This window comes from Delphinapterus leucas, chromosome 4 (assembly GCF_059928025.1).
Source record: "Delphinapterus leucas isolate spDelLeu-1000000601 "Yukka" chromosome 4, BTC_Dleu_Yukka2, whole genome shotgun sequence".
Lineage (NCBI taxonomy): Eukaryota > Metazoa > Chordata > Mammalia > Artiodactyla > Monodontidae > Delphinapterus > Delphinapterus leucas.
The window spans coordinates 127,679,686-127,704,449 of NC_143132.1; the positions used below are offsets into that span (position 1 = coordinate 127,679,686).

At 43.3% G+C, this 24,764-nt stretch overlaps 1 protein-coding gene across 1 annotated transcript in view; it reads right to left on the bottom strand.

Moving 5' to 3' along the window:
• Positions 1-1,268: 1,268 nt before the first annotated feature.
• Positions 1,269-24,764, bottom strand: part of GRK7 (G protein-coupled receptor kinase 7) — a 35,954-nt gene continuing 12,458 nt past the window's right edge. Inside the window, exons 3-4 of the mRNA XM_022582488.2 lie at positions 11,838-12,112; positions 1,269-2,888 (exon numbers count right to left, since the gene is read on the bottom strand). Of these exons, the coding sequence (XP_022438196.1) occupies positions 2,552-2,888; positions 11,838-12,112 (612 nt within the window). The 3' untranslated portion in view covers positions 1,269-2,551. The remainder of the gene's footprint in view (positions 2,889-11,837; positions 12,113-24,764) is intronic.

Sequence of the window (24,764 nt, forward strand, 5' to 3'; positions counted from 1 at the left end):
ATCTGGGATGGGCCCCCATGTCTCCACTTATTCCAATTAGATTTTTCTTTCATTGTGTGTAAAAAATTTCCTTCTCAACCACTCCCCAGGAACCAGCTCTCTTGCTTCTCTCACCTCCTCTGGAACTTTCAGTGAAGGTTCAGGTCTTAATAGTTTGTCCTTGGACCAGGAATCATTCGACCTGCTGCTACTTACTGATCTTCAATTTAGTATGCCCTTACTGTATGCAAGTCAAGCACTATGTGCTTCCTATACATTATTTCTAGTCTTCACAACGACCCTGCAGAGCTGTGTGACCTTGGACAAGCTACAAAACATCTATGGGCATCAGTTTCCTCTTTTAAAATGTGAATAATAACACCCACAGGAGTCTGCATGCTCCACTACACCACAGGGCCTTTCTTAGATGGTTGTCTTATTTCTCTGCTGTGTCCCCAACATCACCCAGTGCAGGGCTCAATGTATAACTAGAGCTCAACACATACTTACTTACTTGGTGATTGTTTGAATATAGGTATCTTATTCAATTATTTTCCTGAGTTACTTCTAAAACATGAAACAGATTTGCATTTAAAGTTTATCAAAAGCAGTAGGCATTCACATGAAAGAACCAATGCAAGTAGAAGTCACTTTTTAAAATGTCTGATGTTTATAAAGCTAAATCCTGAGATCTCTACGCTTGGAATGCTCTAGTTAATTGAATTTCTGTTAACTGTTGATGAGTTTTTGTTAAACAGACTTAGAAATTTTATCAAATTTTAATCTACTTTCTTGCCTTAGGAAGAAGAATCTGCAGGACACACCTGTATTCTGCTTTGGTGATTCAGGACTCTACAGTGTCTCTAGGGTAGGGTTTGGAGCTTCAAGGAGCTCACTGAGGATGGAGGATGAGCAGGTGGGTGGCAGGTGTTCTAACCCAGGACTCAACTCCATGAGGGTTTCTTCCTCCTTGTTCCAGATACGGTTGATGTTGTCTTGTAGTTGAGGATTACTGTTAGCTGGATTCCAGTTAACCAAAAAATTTTTGGCCAGTGTTTTTTGTAATTCTTGGTACCTTTACTCAAGGGACAAAACTTTTAAAATAACTTCAGCCAGGTTTCTCACCTTTGGGCCAAGAGAGATTTCCTTAGGCACACATACATCTTAAAAAAAAATATATACACACACACACACACACACACACACACACACATATATATATGGTCACCCCAGATGTATATTTGTGTCATATATATATATTTTTTTTTGGTGGGGGGGCCTTAAAATTCTCACTTTGGCTGTGCTTTCGAGAAGTGCTAATTCTCCTATAAAGTGCTGGCTGGGCAGCCACCTGAAATGAGGGCCACTGTTTGTTCAAATCAGTTTCTAAGCCCATATGTGTCCTTCAGGTCTTGAAATAGTCAAGAGATCTACTTCCCAAGATATGTGTGAAGAACTAAAGTGTGCAAGGGCAAGGAAATCTACAAGATGAATACGGATGATCTTCAGTTTCATTTAACTGCAATTGCCAAAGTTATGCATTTTTTTGGGTATTTGAAAAGTTGTGGTCAAAATGTAAGACTGAGGTTTTGAGCAACCAAAACAGGGACCCACATGTACTAACATTTAAATCTGCATGACTGTGGTTCCCAAACTTTGTTGCACACTGGAATCACCCGGGGAGATTTTGAAAATCTAGATGCCCAGGTTGTACTCCAGACCAATTAAAATCTGGGAGTGGGAGTCACATGTTAGTATTTTAAAAGATTTCTGGGTGATTGCAAAGTTCAGCAAAGTTTGGGAACTGATGGCATACGGAATTATACAGGTAAGCAATTTGTAGACTACTACCTAAAGAACTCAACTTACAGAATACTTTAATCCCCAGACCTCATGTGTATTTACGTTTAACATGCTTCAACGTTATAATGGTAGAATATTTCAGAAATATGAAAAAGAGACTCTATAAATTAAAAATGATTCTGTAATCTGAAATATTTCCAAAATAGTACAATCCACTCCTTTTTTGCAGGGAGGGGGAAAATCAGAAATATTTATTTCCAGGTTCAAAATCCCTTTTATAAGTACAGAAGAAGGAGAAATACTGAAAGATGAAAGGATGAAAAGATATAAACAAAGAAAAACTAAAATGATTGTTTACTAAGAATTGCAAATGCTCGTTTTCTGAGCATACCACAAAGTTCCATTCTCTGTTCTTAGGACTTTGTGTAATTGTCAGGGACATGATGACAAAGGCTCATGCTTTTAGTTTAGCAAAATAAACCTGAGGGTTCCTTTTCAACCAGGTCTCAGTGAAAACTGAGACTGTACTCTTCTTTATGAAGGAAGAAAGAAAGAATAAAGGAAGGAAGTAAGTTAGGGGGGAAGGGAGGAAGGAAGGAAGGAGAGAAAATACGTCTTAGTGGTGAGCTCACCTAACCTTTGAACTGTTTTGTGGTTGAAACGCCCTTCCTGACTGATCAGTGCTCATTCAACAGATTTTCACGTATTAGGAACATTCGAGGATTATGTCAGCTGAGACTCCTGCTGCCCGTGTGGTAGAGAGAACAACTTATAATAGCAAACATATACCAGACTTAGACGAATTACCCTCCCCGCAACCTGCGGGCCTGTTGGGGTCATTCAATTCGGCAAACAGCCCCGTTTCTATAATCTCTTCCTGCCAAGCTATAGGGACAGCACCTGTTGCAAATCTTTGGAAGAACTGCGTATCTTTATCATCAAATTCAACTCCTCGAACCTCAGAGAAATCTTCAATTTCACCGATATCTTTGGCATAAACCACTGATGGGTCTGGCACAAATGGAGGCTCAACTAGGCCAGCTTCCAGGCGAGGGAAGTTGATGGTTTTGAAGAAATGGTGTTTCCTGGGATCATCAGACTTTTCTCTGTGAAGAAAGGAGATGGCCAGCCTGAGACACAGTAACAAACCCAAACAGGAACTGTTCTAGCAATTCAAAATATGTGGCCTTCTTTTCCTGGAATACATTTCATTTTAATTGCAGAGACAATATCACATAAAGAACAATTTAGAAAAATAACAACTTTCAAAACCACCCACAGGGAATTCCCTGGTGGTCCAGTGGTTAGGACTCCATGCTTTCACTGCCAAGGGCCTGGATTCTATCCCTAGTTGGGGAACTAAGGTCCCACGAGCCACACATGGCCCCAGAAAACACTGTACCCCACACTTCTGCATGCAGATAGTCGTCGCATGTTCATTGTTTGTAGACCACCTTCACATCTAGATGTAATTTTTTTTTTTTTTTTTTTGCGGTACGCGGGCCTCTTACCGTCGTGGCCCCTCCCGCTGCGGAGCACAGGCTCCGGACGCGCAGGCTCAGCGGCCATGGCTCACGGGCCCACCCGCTCCGCGGCATGTGGGATCTTCCCGGACCGGGGCACGCACCCGTGTCCTCCGCCTCGGCAGGCGGACTCCCAACCACTGCGCCACCTAGATGTAATTTTTAAACAGCCAAGTAGTTGACATGACTTTTGTTCTTGGTGTTTCACGGAGACACCAGCAAAATTCAGTGGGGTCAGAACCTGCTTGCCTGCAGCTTCCAAGGCGCTCACTGCCTCTTGCTCTGTCCTTCAGGGTTACATAGAACAAGTGAAGCATGTCTCTTCTTACTTGACCGCCACTTACATTTTAAAAGACAGCAGTCAGATCTCCTCACTCTTCATATGACATGATTTCTAGGAGCCCCACCTACCTCCCTCAACTGCCACAGTAATCTTTAAAGACTTTTAAATGATCCATTAGCAATTTTTAGCAGCATAACTGAGCATACATTCGGTGCTCAAGACTACAGTTGTTTGTTATCAAACCCTCCTTCCCCATGCTAGAAATTATTCTAGTATTTGCCTTAGAATATGGGGGAAAAATGTGTGTTTCCAGTTAGTTGTGTAACCTTTTATATTAGTTACCTATTGCTGTGTAACAGATTGCCCCAACATTTAGTGGCTTAAAACAACAAACATTTGGAACTTTCCTGGCGGTCCAGTGGTTAAGATTCTGTGCTCCCAGTGCAGGGGGCCCGGGTTTGATCCGTGGTCAGGGAACTAGATCCCACATGCTACAATTAAGAAAGAGTTCACGTGCTGCAACTAAGAGTCCTCATGCTGCAACTAAAGATCCTTCATGCAGCAATGAAGATCCTGTGTACTGCAGCTAAGACCCAGAGCAGCTAAATAAATGAATAAATATTTTAAAAAAAGGCTTTATTTAAAAAAACAAAAACAAAAACATGTATTATTATCTCACAGTTTCTGTGGGGCAAGAATCTAGACTTGGGTTAACTGGGTGCCTCTGACTCAAGGTCTCTAGAGACATCACAGTAAAGCTGTTCGTCAAGGCTGTGATCTCATCTGAAGGTTCGACTGGGGTGGGGGGTCAGGGTTGGGGTAATCTGCTTCCAGGCTCACTCATATGGTTATTGGAAAGCCTCCATCCCTCACCATGTGAGCCTCTTCACAGGGCTGCCTGATACCATTGTAACTGTCTTTCTTCAGGACAAATGGTCATAGCAAGAGAGAGATAGAGAGAGAGCTCAAGATATGAGACACAGTATTTTTATAACCTAATCTTAGAAATGACATCTCATTACTTCTGCCATATTCTACTTGTTAGAAGCAAGTCAGTACATACAAGTAAGTCCAGCCCATCCTTAAGGGAAGGGGTTACTCAAGGGTGTGGATGGCAGGAGGTAGGGATCTTTGGGGACCATATTAGGGGTGGTCTACCATACACTCCTCTTGGTTCTTCTTGAGTTCAAGTTTTAAAGAAATAAAAAGAGGGCTGTTTTGTGGCATCAGGTTCAAACGACTTTTTTCTCTTTTTCATTTTTTTAAAAAGATTTACTATTTATCATTTATTTATTTAATTTATTTATTTATGGCTGCATTGGGTCTTAGTTGCGGCATGCAGGATCTTCGTTGAGGCATACGGGATCTTTCATCATGGCACACAGGCTTCTCTCTAGTTGTGGTGTGCAGGTTTTCTCTTCTCTAGTTGTGGCATGCAGGCTCCAGGGCGTGTGGGTTCTCTAGTTGAGGTGCACGAGCTCAGTAGTTGTGGCATGCGGGCTTAGTTGCCCCATGGCATGTAGGATCTTAGTTCCCTGACCAGGGATCGAACCCATGACCCCTGCATTGTAAGGCAGATTCTTTACCACTGGACCACCAGGGAAGTCCCCTCTTTTTCTTTTATATGAGTAGGTATGCTGGTCTGACTAAGAGATGTCTTCCTTTTGGAAGAAGTCAATTTCTGTCATAAATCAACCTTAATAAAGCGAATTACATGCATGGTCTTCCCTTTTTCATTTTTGTTCTAGTAATCAGAAAGCTTTTAGGAAAGGGATTGAGGGCTTCCCACATACATCCCCTTCAGAGACTCCCTACTGTGTTTGAGGATTACTGCAGCAGACTCTGTCCAATAAGATGACTAGAGTCTAAACTCAATAATCACGTTACTAATAACAGGTGGAAATGACCAACATTTATGCAGAGCTACTCTCGGCTAACACAACGTTATGCTCTTCACTTACTTTGTCACATTTAACCATCACAACAACCCTATCTGTCTTTTAACTGTATTTTAAACCTCTTTTAACCTCTTTATACTTGCTTTTGCATTTATAATAGCTGTGTATCTGAGAAAGCCAGCAAATATAGGTGAATTTTTCAAAGGAAAAATTGTAGTCAAATATTATTATGGAAAAGAGAAACTCAGTCGAAGGTTTCTGATGTCCGGCAATTCCCCAGTCCTTGTTTTGTGATTCAAGCCTAGCTCCATCCAGAAAGGCCCATCCAGGACTCCTTGGACTTTTCCCATCATGACCCCACTGAAAAGAGAGGTATGGAAAACTGTATCATAAGATACTATAAGGTAACTCTGTTCTCCACAAAGCCACTGAGTCTCCATGAATTGAAAGAAAGGGAAATGCAGGCTTGCCATCTATTAGAACCTACTGATCAGACTTCCCTGGTGGCACAGTGGTTAAGAATTGGCCTGTCAAAGCAGGCGACACGGGTTCGATCCTTGGTCCAGGAAGATCCCACATGCCACGGAGCAACTAATCCCGTGACCACAACTACTGAGCCCGCACGCTGCAGCTACTGAAGCCCGTGCGCCTAGAGCCCATGCTCCCCAACAAGAGAGGCCACTGCAATGAGAAGCCCGCGCACCGCAATGAAGAGTAGCCCCTGCTCACTGCAACTAGAGAAAGCCCACGCACAGCAAAGAAGACCCAATGCAGCCAAAAAAAAAAGAACCTACTGACCAATGTCTGTGTGGTTTACATCCTGTAGAGTAAGAGCCTTGAGGGAGGGTTGCTAAGATGAATTGAAACTTTAAGGATGGATTTTTTTTTAAAGTCAGGTCTACTGAGGTATAATTTACACAGCAACCTTTTAAAGTATCAGAAAGATTTGAGGAATGGGGGTTGGTGCCAGATTTTAAATGTGTTAGAACAAGGATAGAGGTAAAATTCCACCCAAGTAGATCAGGAATGAACCTCAGGCCTGTGTGTCTCAAAGAGAACAGAGGAGTTAGAATGGGACCAGGTGCCATGAGGAAGAAGCTTGTACCATCTTGATGGCCGCTGGCAGGTATGAACACACTGTACCAGAGGTCAAGAGGGCACCTTTAAAGTCACTCTGAGCAGATTTAACTTGGATAAAGGAGAGTGCCCATGGGCTCGGTGACCATGGGGAACTTGCCATACCAGTCCTCACATCAAGATACACAATTTTCTTATCTAGGAAATAGACTCACAGATGTAGAGAACAGACTTGCAGTTGCCAAGGGGCAGGGGTGGACTGGGAGTTTGGGATTAGCAGATGTAAACTATTATACACAGGATGGATAAACAACAAGGTCCTGCCGTATAGCACAGGGAACTATATTCAACATCCTGTAATAAACTATAATGGAAAAGAATATGAAAAAAAGAGTATATCTATGTATAACTGAGTCACTTTGCTGTACAGCAGAAATTAACACAACGTTGTAAATCAACTCTACTTCAATAGAATAAACTTTTAAAAAAATGCGCACCGTTCTTAACTAACATCTCAACCAGGCCCGGATGGCCTTGGCGTGTCCATTAGGGATGGCCAACTGCAGCCTTTTTGCAACTAGTCACAGAAGACTGGGGAAAAACGGGCCACATTGAGGTTTTCTTTATGTTCTGCCACATCCCCAACTAGATGCCCCTGGAGGGCAGGGCCCATGCCTTACGCCCCTTTCCAATAAATACCTGTGAGTGCTGACGTTAACAACAAAAGACTAGGCTCTCCAACTTCTGCTCCTTTCCCTCTGCGTCCAGGCTACGGGAAAGCTGATCACTTGGCTATTTTGCACTAGCCATGCTTACCTCAGTTGTGTAATTAGAGTGAAGCTTATTTGACTCCTGAACCTTTCCCTGGCAGACTTGTTCAGGGCTCTTTTGGCCCATCATCATGCAGTGCCCTTGGGCAAATAGGGGAGACTATGGAGGGTGGCAGCACCTTTTGTAAGGGCCAAATCAGCAGCTACAGGGAGACTTCTCCTGCTTATTGAATATATTTCAGAGCCTTGACAGGGGCTATTGTGTTACCAAACCCCACACAGAGATTACAATGGATTTTCTAATAACAGTCAATGAAGGAAAGATACCAGCTGCCCATACACGAGGACCACGCTGTGGGGTTTGGTCTGCCAAGAACAGTGGCTATTGGCCTGAGAAGCACTTAAGTCAGAGACTTCCATGGTTATCTGCCCTTACTTGGCTGCACTGTCTTATCAGAATAAATCCTGCAAAATACTTAAGTCTTCACCTTTTATTTTATTGGAACACACCATAGTTGACCCTATCTGGAGTCCCTGTGAGATGATCAGAAAAGCTTTTGGCTTCTCTGCAAAATTAATTCACAGACCCATAAAGGCAAAAGAGGAGATTCCCTTCAGTGATGTCTAAGGAAGGAGAAGGGGTTTTTTTTCTTTCTTTCAAATGCTCGTGAATGCAACAGGGAGGGGGCACTTGACCTCTCCGCTGTGTAACACATTGTCTAGGTATTTGCTCGGCTTTGGAGGATGCCCACGAAAGTAATCAAACATTATCTCGTTTGAATGAATGTTTAAAAAATACAAAGAGTTGAAACGAAAACGTTGGAAGGTTTTCTCTTTCACTGAACAGCTGGTTTTTATATGCTTTCTCTCTAATGTTGTAAACAGTTTTTATACAAAACAGTCACAACAACAAATGCTTTTTAAAAAGGTTTTGCTTGACAGAGCATCTTCAGGCCATGATCCAGTGCTTTAAGGTGGCGTTTTCCCGAAGAAGTTAGTCAGTGTTTCATTTTACAGATTCAAAGTGTGCTTATAGACCGCCTGGAGGGGTGGGATAGGGAGGGTGGGAGGGAGGGAGACGCGAGAGGGAAGAGATATGGGAACATATGTATATGTATAACTGATTCACTTTGTTATAAAGCAGAAACTAACACACCATTGTAAAGCAATTATACTCCAATAAAGATGTAAAAAAACCAAAGTGTGCTTATAAAGTACTGAGATAGATTTTTATTCAAAGACACCAAGTGGGTTGTGTTCCCTTCAGAGAAGTCATCTAAAGAGAATGTTCACTTCTTTCACTGCCTTGGCCACTGTTGGTACATTCTCTGATTCCCCCCGCATGGGCTTGAGAGCCAAGATGGTAGAGATGGTCTGTGTTCACCATATCCAGCTCTCCTCTCCTTCCTGGACAGACAGAAAGCAGGACTAGTCAGCTCCCTTGCCCTTAGGCAGGGCCCGAGGACTCCTTCTGTCTAACAGAAGTGTATCTGAAATGACCTGTAAAGTGGGTCTGAGGCAGGACAAAGCTCCCCAGGTTCTCTGCATTCTCTCTTGTTGCCATAGCAACCGAAACCACCAGTTCCAGTGGGGCTGAAAGGTGGAAGCAGCCTGAAGCTCTGAGTCACCATTCAGAAGGGAGATACCTGGAGAATCCCTGGACCCATAAAGGACTTCATATGAATGAGAAATAATCCTTTAGTTTTAAGCCGCTGAGACTTTGGGATTTGCTTGTTATCACAACGTGGCCTATTTTGACCACACTAATACAACAATGTTGGAATCTACACAGGAAAATCACTTCCACATTTTACTTTCACATCAGTGAAGAGTTCCATCTCATTTCAAAATACTCATTTGTTAGTTTCGCTATCTTTGAAATGCTTTGAAAGTCATTACAAATGAATTTTGTTTCGCTATTTTAAAAAATCAGATCAAAAATAAAAAGCTTGCCTCCATACGTAAACATTGTGAGCTAAGGCAGCCCTGTTCTAGAGCCTCCACTGACAACTACTCAGAAGATTTAGAGTAATTTGCCTCTCTAAGTTTTGGTGTAATATTAAAAATCAGTCATATTACTTTATGGTTGTAACTTTCTTTTTGTATGTATTTTTAGATTTTGAAAATTCAGTCCAAGTAATTTAAGACGCATGAGCTCGTAGTTTAGTCAAAATATTATCTGATATCACCCTTAGAACTAATTAACGATAATTGCTATCACATTGAATGATTCCTAAGCTATGTTATATCTAACTTTGCAAGCATTATATCTAAACCTCAAAATATCCCACTGAATTAGTTAGGGTTCCTTAGAGAAACAGAACCAAAAGGGCGCTGAACTGTCCAAAATGCACAACAGTGGCATAAAAATTATTTTGAGCTGAAGTTATTTGAGAGTCAACAGATGCAGGTTTTGAACTCCCCTTTGTCTGCCTTTAAGATAAGCAGAGTCTTGGAAAAAAACTCAACTCATAAATCTTCTCTCCGGGAATTTCAGGAGTTTTGGAACCAGGAAAGATTGACTCTTATCACCAGTGACAGAACTCAGCACCACACCTAAATAGACATTGCCACAAAGCTATCATATCTCCCATCTATTCTTCTAAGGGCCATTTATCTTTCCTAAAAGTCAACTGTTCTCCCATAAGTGCCCTTACCCCACTATTTCAAAGAAGTCATTTGTTTTCCTGTAAGTGACCTTCTCCCCATCCCCCTCCCCTATTAAATGGAATATAAGCCCTCAATTCTAACTGCCACCTAGTAACATTTTTTTTTTTTTGCAGTATGTGGGCCTCTCACTGCCATGGCCTCTCCCATTGCGGAGCACAGGCTCCGGACCCTCAGGCTCAGTGGCCCTAGCTCACGGGCCTAGCCGCTCCATGGCACGTGGGATCTTCCCGGACCTGGGCACGAACCCGTGTCCCCTGCATCGGCAGGCGGACTCTCAACCACTGCGCCACCAGGGAAGCCCCCTAGTTACACTTTCTTGTGAACTCTTGTGTATGTACATAAATAAAAATCTGTCTTTTCTCTTGCTAATCATCTTTTGGCAGTTTAATTTTTAGGCTTCCATTCCTAAACCTAAGAGGGTAGAAGAAAAGTTCTTTCCTCTCCCCCCAGTACATGTGTATGTATGAGAGAGAGAGAGAGAGAGAGAGAGAGAGAGAGAGAGGGAGGGAGAGAGGGAGGGAGAGAGGGAGGGAGAGAGAGAGAGAGTTTATTTTAAGGAACTGGCTCAGGCAATTGTGGAGGTTTGGCAAGTTCAAATTCTGCAAGGTAGGCTGTGTGGCTGGAGACTCAGGGAAGAGTCACAGTTCAAGTTCAAGGGTGGTTTGCTGGCAGAATTCCTTCTTCTCCCAGGGAGGTCAGTCCTTTTCTATTAAGGCCTTCAACAAATCGCATGAGGCTCATCCACATAATGAAGAATAACCTGCTTTACTCAAAACCTACTCATTTATGTGTTAATCTTACCTAAAAAATACCTGCACAGAAACATCTAGAATAGTGTTTGATCAAGTATCTGAGTATTGTGGCCTAGTCAAGTTAAGACATAAAATTAACAATCACACCCACAAAAAAACCCCATTTTATATATGAGGATATTGAGACTCCAAGAAAGTAATTCAGTTGCTTGGGGTAAAATGATCAGTATGTAGCCAAGCTGGGTTGTGAGTCTATGTCTGTGACTTGAAAACCCTTGGTTTTCTCCTTACATAACACAGTTACTCACTGCCAAGGGTCTTTTCATAGATCAGGTTTTCTTATTTTTTTCTTCTAAAATATCTTGATCTTATTATTCCTTTGTAGGCAATAAAACTTGACTTTCCTCAAAACTAATTTCAACTGTACTTAACATAGCTGGCAACATCATATGTACTTAATAAATATTTGTTGACTGATTAATGATATTTTACAGAGGTGTTTAAAGGGGCAGAAACTTTCACTTTAAAATACATCTTGGAGGACTTCCCTGGTAGCGCAGTGGTTAAGAATCCACCTGCCAATGCAGGGGACACGGGTTCAAGCCCTGGTCTGGGAAGATCCCACATGCTGCGGAGCAACTAAGCCCATGTGCCACAACTACTGAGCCCGCGTGCCACAACTACTGAAGCCCGTGTGCCTAGAGCCCATGCTCGGCAACAGGAGAAGCCACTGCAATACGAAGCCAGTGCACGGCAACGAAGAGTAGCCCCCGCTCGTTGCAACTAGAGAAAACCTGCATGCAGCAACGAAGACCCAGCACAGCCAAAAATAAACAAATAAATAAAATAAAATTTAAAAACTGCAGTATTTATTTAAAAAAAAAATACGTCTTGGAGATTGTTCCATAGCAAGTGTTCATAGTGTTTGAAAGTGTTGAAAAGACTTAACCACATAATATACAAATAATAACAGGAAAATACTACTACTACTTAATCCCAAGCCTTTGTCATTAATCCAAAGTATTCTCCAAATCCCTGTGGAAATGCTGACATCACTAATCATGTCTTTATATGATAGTTACCTGCTTCCTAAGCGTTGCTCTGGTGTCTTAGCCAAGAAGAGTCTGCAAATGTCTTTTGCTTCCTCTGTGAAGTTATCGTGTTGGAATCTGACGTCCTCCTTCAGTGTTCTTTGCTTTAAATCCTCTTTACTGACTTTTTCCTTGTAATCTTTGAATGGTGTTCGTCCAGCAACCATTTCATAAATACTGCATCCCATTGCAAACCAGTCCACAGGATAGGAATAACTCGCTTTTTCCATTAGGATTTCAGGAGCCATATAACCATTGGTTCCAGCCTGTAATGCCCCAAACAAAAACAAAACAAAACAAAAACACTAATGTGAGTTGAACAGACACTGCTGACAGCCTACTCAATACCCTTTATCCTTTTCTTTCCTTGTTGAGGGAACCCTAATTTACTTGGAGTGGCCATGTGTCTAACCTATTCTATTCCCTGCTTTCCCAGCAGCCTCTGGTGCAGTCAGGGCAGGCCATGCAATCCATTCTGGCCAATGAGACATAAAGAGGATTTGGTTGGAGTGCATTATCAAAGAGAGAGATACGGCTGATCTTGAAGTGGGAAAATCACCTAGACTCTCTTAGTCCCCTCACCTCATCTTTAAGGTAAAAAGTTCACGCGGCTGTCTCTAAGATCCCCTAAGTCCTGCTTCTGCTTTTTATTCACAGATAATAGAAAATTAGACACATGATTTTTTTTTAAGTGGAGTTCTTTATTGCTAATATTGGACGTTCACATAATATTATCTAGTCTACGATTTTTTTAACTCTATTTGCTATGTAATGATACTAATATATCAGCCATCTTTGCCTGTTTGTCTCTGCACTGAAAATTTAATACAGAAATTTTAATCCATAAAATTCCACACGTGAAACTTCATTTAACATGCAAGACTATATATTGTAGGCACACTTCTACCGACAATATATACCAAATGACCATTGGGTTAATATGTGTATATATATATATTTAAATATACGTAGCATACAATTTACCATCTTACCGTTTTAAGTGTTTAGTTAAAGAATTTTAAGTACATTTATGTTGTGCAATGACTCTCCAGAACTCTTCAATCTTTAAAAGCTGAAACTCTATACCCATTAAACAATTCCCCATTGGGCTTCCCTGGTGGTGCAGTGGTTAAGAATCTGCCTGCCAATGTAGGGGACACGGGTTCGAGCCCTGGTCCGGGAAGATCCCACATGCCGTGGAGCAACTAAGCCCGTGCGCCACGACTACTGAGCCTGCGCTCTACAGCCCATGAACCACAACTACTGAGCCCACGTGCCACAACTACTGAAGCCCACGTGCCTAGAGCCTGTGCTCTGCAACAAGAGAAGCCACCTCAATGAGAAGCCTGAGCACTGCAACAAAGAGTAGCCCCCGCTTGCCGCAACTAGAGAAGGCCCACGTGAAGCAACGAAGACCCAACACAGCCAAAGAAAACAAAGCAAAACAAAAAAAAAAACCCAAAAAACAATTCCCCATTACCCCAACTGCCCAGGCCCTGGCAACCGCCGTTCTACTTTCTGTCTCTATGAATCTGACAATTCTAGGTACCTCATATAAGTGGAATCATGCAGCATCTGTCTCTTTGTAACTGAGTATAATTTCAATACGTTCATTCATTCAACAAATATTTAATGAATACCTGCAACATACCTTGTAATTATAAAGTATGTATTTACATTATAATATGTTTTCATAAAAACTAAGCTGCTTTTGATTAAAGTATAATGTATAACCTTTGCAGCACTTAAAAATGCAAAGAACACCCTAAAACGACAATAAGCTTCTATTAATATTTACATAAAAATGAGAACATAAATTATTGACAGAGTTGTGAGAAACAGATGTGCTCTGTAATTTGACTCCGATTTTTAGGAGAGCAGTAAGACACAGAGCATAGACAATGAGATGTATCAACTGTTCCTGTTCTTCAACCAGGTCACTTGACTTTGGAGCAAGTAGCTCAAAGAATTGATTCAGAAGAAAGGGAAAGGGATCTACATCGCGATGTTCGTAGCGTCATTATTCTTCACGGTTGCAAGCTGGAAACACCCAATGCCTTTCAATAAAGACAATAGACCAGGAGACTTCCCTGGCAGTCCAGTGGTTAAGACTCTGTACTCCCACTGTAGGGGGCATGCCCACGTGCCCGCCATGCGACCAAAAAAAAAAAAAATAGACTAGAGTCTAGTGTTAATACCAAGAAGTGCATATATGTAATGGGTTACTGATTATAAATGTGAATTCAGTACATCAGAAAAGGTTGGAAAGTATTTTTAGTTGTTTACTGGGTGATTATTTTTCTGTCTAGTTGCTTAAATATATGTTTTTAATGTACACAATATATGTAATACCTTAGGAACATTAAATTTCACGGATGATTTTTACATGGATAACAACAATGAAAAACATAAATGACCTAAGCACTAATGAGGAGTAATTGGCTTGAGCAAGAAAATTGTGGAAGTGACCTTGGTCTGACAGGCTGGGCATGAGTCGGCATGGCACTGCTGTTTTCGTAGGAGTGTGTATGTAATTTGGGTCACCATATGTTCCGGTTGGCCTGGGACAACAGTTTACATCTGTTGTCCTGGCATCTTGTCCAGAGTTACGTCTGCCAAAACAAAAGGGTGCTGTAGGCTCCTCTGAGGCCCAGGATACAGTCTTACTCATCTTTGTATCAAACTGGGTGTTTACCCCCGAGCCTCCCTTGCTGCACGCCCAACAAAATGTTTCTTACGTAAACAACAGTGAAGATGGTAACTAGATGTTTTCCATCCATTATCCAACAAATATTTGTTAAGCCACACCCTGCAGTGATTTCTAGGGATACCAAGACATACTAGGCCTGGCCCCTGACCTTGAGGATTTATAGGCTGGTGGAGACAGGTCAAAAGGTTAATTCAGTAAAGGAGGGTAAATGCCTTAATGGGAGTGGAAAACAAACATAGGGAGGCCAGAGGGTGTGTGTGTGTGTGTGTGTGTGTGTGTGTGTGTGTGTGTGTCAATGTGTGTGTTGGGGATACTTTACTGAAAAGTGACAGCTGAGCTGAATTATGAGGGAAGAACCTTCTCACAAAGAGAAGGCTGTCCAGGTAATGGACATGTGCAAGAGATGGAGTCTGGAAAAATGTGGGGTGCTTGGGGAACTTTAATTAATTTGGCATTTCTGGAGTATAAGCTCTGTGGGATGCAATGGTGGGAGGGGAGACTGGAGGGGGAGATGTAGATGAAATTGAGAAACACTGTCTGCCAAGGTGGCGAAAGTCCATTCCCAGGCTCCCTTTTCCCTTTGTCCCTTTACTATAGAGCCAGAAGGCTAAGCACTCCATCTCCCAGCCTCACATGTTGCACCGAGGGTGGCCATGTGGTAATGTGATATGAGCTTCACTTGAGAGGTGTGCAAGGTGAAGGCACTGACGGTTGGGAAAAAGCTTAAAAAATGGGGGAAATATCCAGTGAGAACACGAGTAAAACTTCAAGTAAGTCCTTCATAATGTTTAGTTTTCATGTAAGAAATACACACTCATTTTTTAAATATCTCATTTTTAAAAGCTCATTCTCTAATTTTAAGTACTTCGGAAAGGAAAAAAGTAATATTTATCAGAGGAAAAAGAAAGTTAACTAGGCCAGAAAATAAGATATATATTTATAAATTTCTTAGGTCAGAGAGCATGGTATTAAAAATGTGAAGGTCAAAGCGCACGTTTAACAAAAAACACTGCAAATTTTTCATCATTGCTCTTATTATCTTATGTAACCTCACCCTGAATGACTCAGAATTTTGTGTGCTCAACAACAACAACAACAAAATGGGGGAAATACATGAAAGATATAAGATGGATTAATGGATCAACAGAGGGATGGACAGATGGATGGACATGTGATAAAGCAAGTCTAATAAAATGTTAATAATGCACAATGGAATATTGTTCAGCTATAAAAAAGAATGAAGTATTGACACATGTTATGACACGGATGAACCCTGAAAACATTATGCTAAGTGAAAGAAGCCAGTCGCCAAAGACCACTTACTGTAGGATTCCACTGAAACGCAGTATCTAAAATTGCATGCAACCAATTTTAGTGGTTGTTTAGGGTTGGGAGAAGGGGAATGGGAGTGATTGCTAATGGGTAGGGGGTTTCTTTTGGGGGTGCAGAAAATATTCTAAAATTGTGATAATGTTTGTATATCTCTGTGAATATACTAGAAACCATTGAACTGTACACTTTAAATGGGTCAATTTTATGGTATTTAAATTATATCTCAATAAAGGTGTTTAAAATGTCAAAGGTAAACTCTAGGTCATGGGTGTACAGGTGCTCGCTGTGAATTCCTTCAACTTCCCTGTATGTCTGAAAGTTTTCATAATAGAATGCACAGGGGAAAAAGGAGTAAGCGGTGGGGGGATGTGATGCCAGACGTTACCACACTGGCTGCTAGTTCATCAGACACATGAAACTCTTCTGCAAGAGTCACAAGGAAGAACCACAGGGGAGAGCAGAGGAGGGGCATCTATCGGCCCAGCTCCCTCCTATCTCCTACTTCCATTAGTCAATAGTTAACCCCATATGATATCACTTATACGTGGAATCTAAAAAATACAACGAACTAGTGAATATAACAAAAAAGAAGCAGACTCACAGATACAAAGAACAAAGTAGTGGTTACCAGTGGGGCAAGGGAAGTGGGGAGGGGCAATACAGGGGTAGGGCTTTAAAAGGTACAAACTAATAGGTATAAACTAAGCTACAAGGATATATTGTACAACATAGGGAATATAGCCAATGTTTTATAATAACTATAATTGGAGTATGACCTTTAAAAATTGTGACTCACTATACTGTACACCTATAACATATAATATTGTACCACAACTATATTTCAATTAAAAAAAGAAATGTCATTTTGAATTCTCTGACATGTAAATGTTTAATCATATATTGAGATTATACATCACTAAGAATAATAAAAAATAGAATTGTTAAAGCATGAAATAAAAAAGAATTATCCCAAATCTAGTTTGTCTCTATTTCCAGATATGTCATCCAGACACTTAGCAGTTGCCTGGAAAACCAGGTCCCACATCATACTACAGTATAATATTTCACCCAGCTCTAAAAGTGGAGGAACAACTTGGCCTACAAGTGGTGCCAACAGGGTGTTGCCCAAGAGAGAGAGGAAAGGAGGCCGTAGAGAGAATGTAAGAGGGTGTGTGAGGTCTGTGGCCCAGTACACCAACTTCATGAAATTTCTCAGCGATAGGCTTTGCTGTGAGGTATTTTTCATCCCTGGTGCTGGCTACTGGCTGGCCTCTCAATCCAGAAACTAGTGGCTGTCAGTATTGGGAAATTTTCTGAAATTATTTCTTTGATCATTTTCTCCCTTTCATTTTCTTTCTTCTCTCTCCCCTCCCCCCTTTTTTAAAATCCTGAACTTATCCTTTGTGTTTCTTATTTTTGCTCCTACTTTCTATCTCTTTGTCTTCTGTTTTCTTTCTTTTTTTTTTTTTTCTGGGAGACTTCCTCAATTTTTCTTCTAACTCCTCTATTTTTTTAAAGTACTTTAATAATGGGAAATTTCACACATACACAAAAGAAAAGACACTAGAATAATAAACCCAGTGTACTCTATACCCAGCTTCAACAATTATTGACACATGACCAATCTTGTTTCCTGTGTCCCTACTCACGCCCAATGCCCCCCACCCCTGCCACTAACTTAGATATCATTTGTAAGTATTTCATTATGAATCTCTAAAAGATAAGGTCACTTAAAAAAACAAGCAAATAAACACAAAGCACTGCAAACACCATTATCTCACTTTAAACATAACAATAATTCTTGAATATTATCAAATATCTGGACATATTTATACTTTCCCAATTGTCCTATACACTTGCCCCCTAAATAGTTTGTTTAAATTTAGGTCCAAGTAAGGTTCACACAGTGTGATTGATTGATATGTCTCTTAAATCTTCGGGACTATATACGTTTTTCCTCTTTCTCTCCTCACTTCCTGCAAGATTTTGTTGGAAAAAAAAGCTGGTTAAACTGCAGTTTCCCACAGTCAGATTTTGCTGACTGCATTCCTGTGGTGTTATTTAACATGTTCCTCTATTCTTTGTATTTCCTGTAAGTTGAGAGCTAGATCAACTTACAGGAAATAGCTAGATCTAGAAACTTCTACTGAACTTTTCATTTCTGCAAATATGTTTTTATTAACATATAATTAACACAGAATAATGTGCTTATACTTTGGGTTCAGTACATTTTGATAATTGACTACACCCGTGTAAATACAACAAGATAAAGAACATTTCCATTCATTTCCTTTGTGCCCCTTCTGGTTCATTCTCCTCCCCTCTTCCCAGGCAACCACTTTCTGATTTCTGTCACCATATATTAGTTTTGTTTGCTCTTGGATTTCACGTAGATGGAACTGTATGGTAGAAACTCTTTTGTGTCTGACTTTTTTTTAACATAATGTTTTTTGAGATCTATCCACGTTGTTCTGAAAACATATTTATATATTTTTAATCTCCAAATGTCCTTGTTCTTCTCTGAATGTTCTTTGTTTTACAACATCTGTCCTTGTTTCATGGATGCAGTATCTTCCCTTAAATCTCAAAAGATATTAATTGTAGGTGTTAAAAAAATTGTTCTTTTCTACTCCCTGCATTGTTCCTGTTTCCTACAATTTCTTTCTTCTGTTTGTTTTGGCATTGTCTTTCATTTTGGAGGGTTTTTTCAAATGACAAGTGATCTTTTGACTCTCTGTTTGTATTTAAGAGTGCGACACCAAAATGCTGACAAGAAGCTGGTCAACTGATGGGCTTCGCTGTAGGGTGATTATGCCACGCCATGTCACTGGGGACCCTGCCTGTATCTGTAGACCTTCTGTGTTAGGCTGCTCAGTTTCCCCAGAAGGGAGATCCTCCAATATCCCACCTGAGAGGTGTCAGCCTGTTTGCCCTCATTGTGGGAGCTGAGATGGGAAAGGGGCTGAGGGTCTCCCTGTATGTAGTATTTCATTCTCTACAGCTCTGAGTTGGGCTATATGTTCCTGGGTCAGGCTTCTCCCTGGCTCAGTCTCTTGAGCTGGGTTGGGAGAGGCATGAAGAAAGACTATAAACAACATCCCACTGCATTTCAGACGGGGGTGATTGGTAAGTTCTACTCAGCCACATTTACTGTGAGCTTGCTCCGTGTGTGGCGAGTTTCCAGCGAGCAGATTTCAGAGGCGAGTGACTTGAAGGATTAAAATCGCTAATCAGGACACTGGATAAACATCAGTAGCTCAGTAGAAGGTGTAGGGTAAAAAGTGGGCAGCATATGCCAGTCGTGAACAAAGGACTGTGAGACACACACCGGGAGAAAAATTGGAAATAATAATGGGCAATACTTATTGAGTGTTTATTACATGCTAAATATTTTGTCAAGCGCTTAACGTGAACTTCTTGTTTAATCTTCATGATAAACCTATGAGATAGAGCCTATTTTATCCTCCATTTTGCAGATTAGAAAACTAAACCACAGAGAGGTTATATCTTGCCTAAGGTCACCCACCCAAGATTCACGCACAGGCTTGCACTGTGAACCACTACATTACACTGCCTCTGTGGAAACAGGCGAGGTAGCCTTTTCTTATCCTTCCAAGTTCCCTTCAGGATTTCTTTTCTCCCTCTAGAGTATCCCCCTTCCCTCTCCCCATCTGCCAGGTACTAAGTCCTCATCTCGGTCCGTTCTTGCTTAAGCTGCTTCTCTTCTTTTCCCAACAAGTTCTCTGTTCTTTGCCGGCATCACTGCTCAGGCAAGCTGGCTGGCCTGCTCCACACCACAGAGGTTGCTGGTCGGTGGGCACCAGACCCTGAGCCATGCTAGGACCAACTTGGTCCCACCCCCAGGAAACAAGTGAAGAATCGCCGGCCGTCTTTACGGCACTATAGCCCCTTGGAATCTTGGAAAGAGCGCTAATGGCATGCAGGGTAACCTCAGATTCATTCCAAATAATTATCAGGACTCTACCTCTTGGCCCTAAAGACAGAAAATGTCAGTGATGGAATTCTGAAGGGCACCACCTCCTTGAAGAGTGGAGGTATTTCACAGAGGAGAAGAATGGAATTAGCAGCGTACGTCAGAGTCTAAGCACCCAAATTCCATCGCAGCCTCCAGCTGAAAAAATTAACTGCCTGCCCTTTATGCCATTTGTCTTCGGCATGTGAACTGCCTCCTCAGAGTGGGGTGGGAGGAGAGAACGGGCCAAGCAGCATGGGGCAAGGTCTAACCACGCTGACCTCTCGTGGCTCAGTTTAACTCCTGCAGTTACAAAGGGCCCCCGCACATCAGTCTCTGTGGCATCAAAACAATCTCCTTCAGATTGTGAGACCGAGAACTGCCATCGCCAGGGCTGTAGGGATCACTCGAGCGTCAGCAGCAACAGAACTCCGTGGAGGGTTTTGTGTAGAGTTTAACTTTTTTTTTTTTTTTTTTTTGCTTCATTTTGTTTTGCTTTGGTTCTAGAGTGCCCTTTGGTGGGTCCACTCCGTCAGCACCTGGTCAGGCAAAACAAAGTATGCCCAGCATTCAGGGCATCAAGCATCAGGAAGCCAGATGGGGTCCAAACCCCTCCCCCCGGTGGGCAGCAAGAAGTCCATCTACCACTGTCATCACATGTGGGTTGCTTAGTCCCATCAGGGCCACCTGTCACCTACAGGTGTCCAGACTTTGAGGAAGGTGGATCAGAGCCAGCTTGTGGGGACCTGTGCGGACACCCCCTTCCTTGCTCTTGCTGTTGGATGCTGGCTTCCACTGACCCTGCAGTTGTCACTCTCATCCCTGGGCCCACGGGAGCTAAGTGGCAGGGCCCAGGCGGGGCGGGGTCTGCACATTGAGTAGCCCAGTGTGGCTCCGGGCAGGAGCGAACTGTGACCTCATCCGCAGTGATGAGAACAAGGTGTGGCCTTTCAGTGGGGGGCTTAGAGGGCATAGTTCTCATCCCACTAGTTTTAAACGTCCATTAAGAAGTGTGCGTGTCCCCGCGCATGCTTGCGTGTGTATGTGCAGGTCCTTCAAGGTCAAGGTCACTTCCAGGTCCCAGTGAACCTGAAAAGTTGGCAACCTTAAATTCCATCATTAAAGGAAATGCCTGTATCCTGGTGCCCTTGGTGTGGCCAGGCCAGGCTGGATTTACTGAGCCGCGCGGGGAGAAAGACGCCATCAAGGAAGCTGTTTCTGCGTTTCCCGATGGCCCAGCAAACTGGCCGGCGGAGCAAGAAACCGCCCGCGGATGCCTCTTCCCCCCAGTTCATCACAAACCAGATCCACTCGACAGCACAATCCAAACAGAAGAGGGAATCAGAAGGTACATCTTTTGTTTGCCGTGGCAGGAGAACTGTTGAGCAGAGGAAAAAAACAAGCTGAGCTTAGCGCTATCGGCTGTTTCCTGGGGCTCGCTCCTTCCTTCCTCCGAGGGGGGCCCGGCCGCTTTGTTCTCGTTCCCAGCTGCTCCTCTGCGCCTTTAAGCGGTGGCCTTTGCAGACCTCAGAGGAATGTGGCCCGGGACCCCAGGGGACTTTGCTCCGAGGCTCCACCCTGTGTGCTCAGCCCCGGGCTGCAGCCTCCAGAGCGCGGACCTAACTTTTGCTCCTTGCCCTCCTGCCCCGTCGCTTTCTGCCAGCCGCTTCCTGGGCAGGAGGGGGAGCCTCACCAGAGGGGCTTTCCTGCTCTCCCTGACACCCCTGGGAAGAGGGGATCCAAAAGAGGGATCCCTGCAAGAACGAATTCTGCAGCTATACAGTCTGGCATCAGTCTGCTCTGGTGCAGATCTCAGCTCTACCAATTACTAGCTGGTCACCCCCAGGCCAGTTACTCAACCTCTCTGAGCTTCACAGCTCTTACCTCATAGGACTGTGATGAAGATTAAAGCCATAAGACACACGGCTTGCCTTTCCAAAGCCTGGCACATAGCAGGCCCTCAATAGGTGTTAGCCACGATGGTCACCAAGCCAGGCTCTGGTTGTCTCAGGCAGGGCAGCTACACAAAAAGAAAAACCCAGAAGCCTCTAAGACTCCATCAGATTGAAAGACGGGCCTGGTACGTCATCAGAGATCAATAGCTGTGATTCTTTCACTGGAGTGTGTTCTTTGGTGGTTTCACATGCTGAGAATCTGTCCAGCAGCAGGCTGATGCCTATTTTCCATGGTGACTCTAAGACACTCAGGATAAAATCACAGACGAAGCTCCACGTGGCTGTGAGGAAGTGAGACAATGGCATGTGGCTGCTCGGCTCAGCTTCCAGGCGAGCTGCGCCTTCATCCACTGCCCACCCGGCTGCAGCCTTGGGGTCCTGCTGGCTCCTAGTGTCCCTCAGAGAACAGAGCATGGCAGCAAAGGTCCCCTGAGCAGCTACAGTGCCTTTTAGGTGAGGCAGAACCAATGCAACAGTGGGGATCGTGGCAGAGGGTCTAGCGCTGGGCTTCTTGTAAAATAATCGTAGCAATCATTTTGTGAGTGCCTACCAAGTGGCTGACCTCTGCTAGGCATTCATCTACTTGAATCTTCTCATCAAGCCTAAGAGGGGAGCAGTATTAATGAGGCTCAGAGAAGAGGCATGACTCGTCTGGGGTCACATGCAGGGCTATGGCAAGCCTAAGTGGCACGTCTGGGCCCGTTAGAAGGAGGTTCTCCGCCTGCGTTTGTGGCCAGCCTGTGCATCTGTACACAGCAGCCATAGTAAGTGGCAGAAGCAGACCGGCAGACTCACTCTCCTTCCATCTTTGTGATCCCGTGGACCGCATTTCACCAGCTGCACTTGATCTGAAAGGACGCTCTGAGCTTCCAACGCGTTTACCTCAAATTAGGTGACGCGGCAACGGCTTGCTCCCTGGATCGCATCATCGTGCATGAGAGCCCTCTCCTGCCGCAGCCCCGCAAGCCTCACGACTCTCTTTCTCTCCTCACTGCCACAACTCAACAGACAACGTGCCAGCCTGGCACTTCCCACGGAAGACGGAGGGCCAACCCATGCTCCACACACCAAGCCATGCAGAGTGCCAGGTTCTCTTGCCTCTCCCCTTTTGTTTCCTGTATCTGTGAGTCTGTGTCTGTTTTGCATATACATTCACTTGTACTATCTTTTACATTCTCGATATAAGTGGTATTATACAGTCTTTGTCTTTGACTTATTTCACTAAGCATAATATTCTCTAGGCTCATCCATGTTGCTGCATATGGCAGGATTCCATTCCTTTTTATGAAGGAGTAATATTCCATTTTACATATATATTATACCCCATCTTCTTAAGCCAACTGTCTGTTGATGGGTGTTTCCATGTCTTGGCTATTGTAAATACTGCTGCTATGAACATTGCACTCCTCTCCTCCTTACCCTCATCCCAACTCCCTCTTCCTGTTGGCCCTTCCAAGGCTGATTTTGTCACTTTCCTGCCTGGAAACTTTCAGTGGCTCCCCAGCACCCTTGGCATTGGGTTCGAATGCCCTTGTCTGACTCCTCCAGCCTCCTAGGGCCTGACACAGGCTCCGCTCTTGGTGGCACCTGTTGTCTCCCTCACAGCCTGTGACTCCACACTCTAGACAGCTGCAGAGTCACACTGTCCTTGGCTGAGCCCCAGGCCTCTGGCCAGGGTTTTCACTGCAGCACTATGGACATGGTGGATCATTATTTGTGGGGAGGGGCTGTGGTGTGCGTTGTAGGACGTTCGCAGCATCCCTGGCCTTTACCCAGTAGATGCCAGTAGCAACTCCCCAGTCATGACAACCAAAAAGGTCTCCAGACATTGTCAAAGTGCTCTAGGGGCCAAAATCGCCCTCAGTTGAGGACCACCACCCTATGCTGATCCCTGTGCCAAGCCCACTCTCCTTTCTCTTCACCTGCCTCACTTCTTTTGTTTTAACATCTTTATTGGAGTATAACTGCTTTACAGTGTTGTGCTAGTTTCTGCTTTATAACAAAGTGAATCAGTTATACATATACATATGTTCCCATATCTCTTCCCGCTTGCGTCTCCCTCCCTCCCACCCTCCCTGTCCCACCCCTCCAGGTGGTCACAAAGCACCGAGCTGATGTCCCTGTGCTATGCGGCTGCTTCCCACTAGCTATCTATTTTACATTTCGTAGTGTATATATGTCCATGCCACTCTCTCACTTTGTCACAGCTTACCCTTCCCCCACCCCAAATCCTCAAGTCCATTCTCTAGTAGGTCTGTGTCTTTATTCCTGTCTTACCCCTAGGTTCTTCATGACATTTTTTTCCCCTTAAATTCCATATACATGTGTTAGCATACGGTATTTGTCTTTCTCTTTCGGACTTGCTTCACTCTATATGACAGACTCTAGGTCCATCTACCTCACTACAAATAACTCAGTTTCGTTTCTTTTTATGGCTGAGTAATATTCCATTGTATATATGTGCCACATCTTCTTTATCCATTCATCTGTCGATGGACACTTAGGTTGCTTCCATGTCCTGGCTATTGTAAATAGAGCTGCAATGAGCATTTTGGTACATGACTCTTTCTGAATTATGGTTTTCTCAGGGTATATGCCCAGTAGTGGGATTGCTGGGTTGTATGGTAGTTTTATTTTTAGTTTTTCAAGGAATCTCCATACTGTTCTCCATAGTGGCTGTATCAATTTACATTCCCACCAACAGTGCAAGAGGGTTCCCTTTTCTCCACACCCTCTCCAGCATTTATTGTTTCTAGATATTTTGATGATGACCTGCCTCACTTCTGTTTGCCTTGTAAGTCTCGACTCAGTTGTCATTTCCTCCTGAAAGCCCTTCCTGACCCCATGACCCAATGGCGGGCTGGTGCCCTTCCTATGCACTCAACTTGGACAGTCTGACTGCTGTATTGTCAGGGCCCTTTGACTTATCAGTGTCTTCCCTGTCCTCG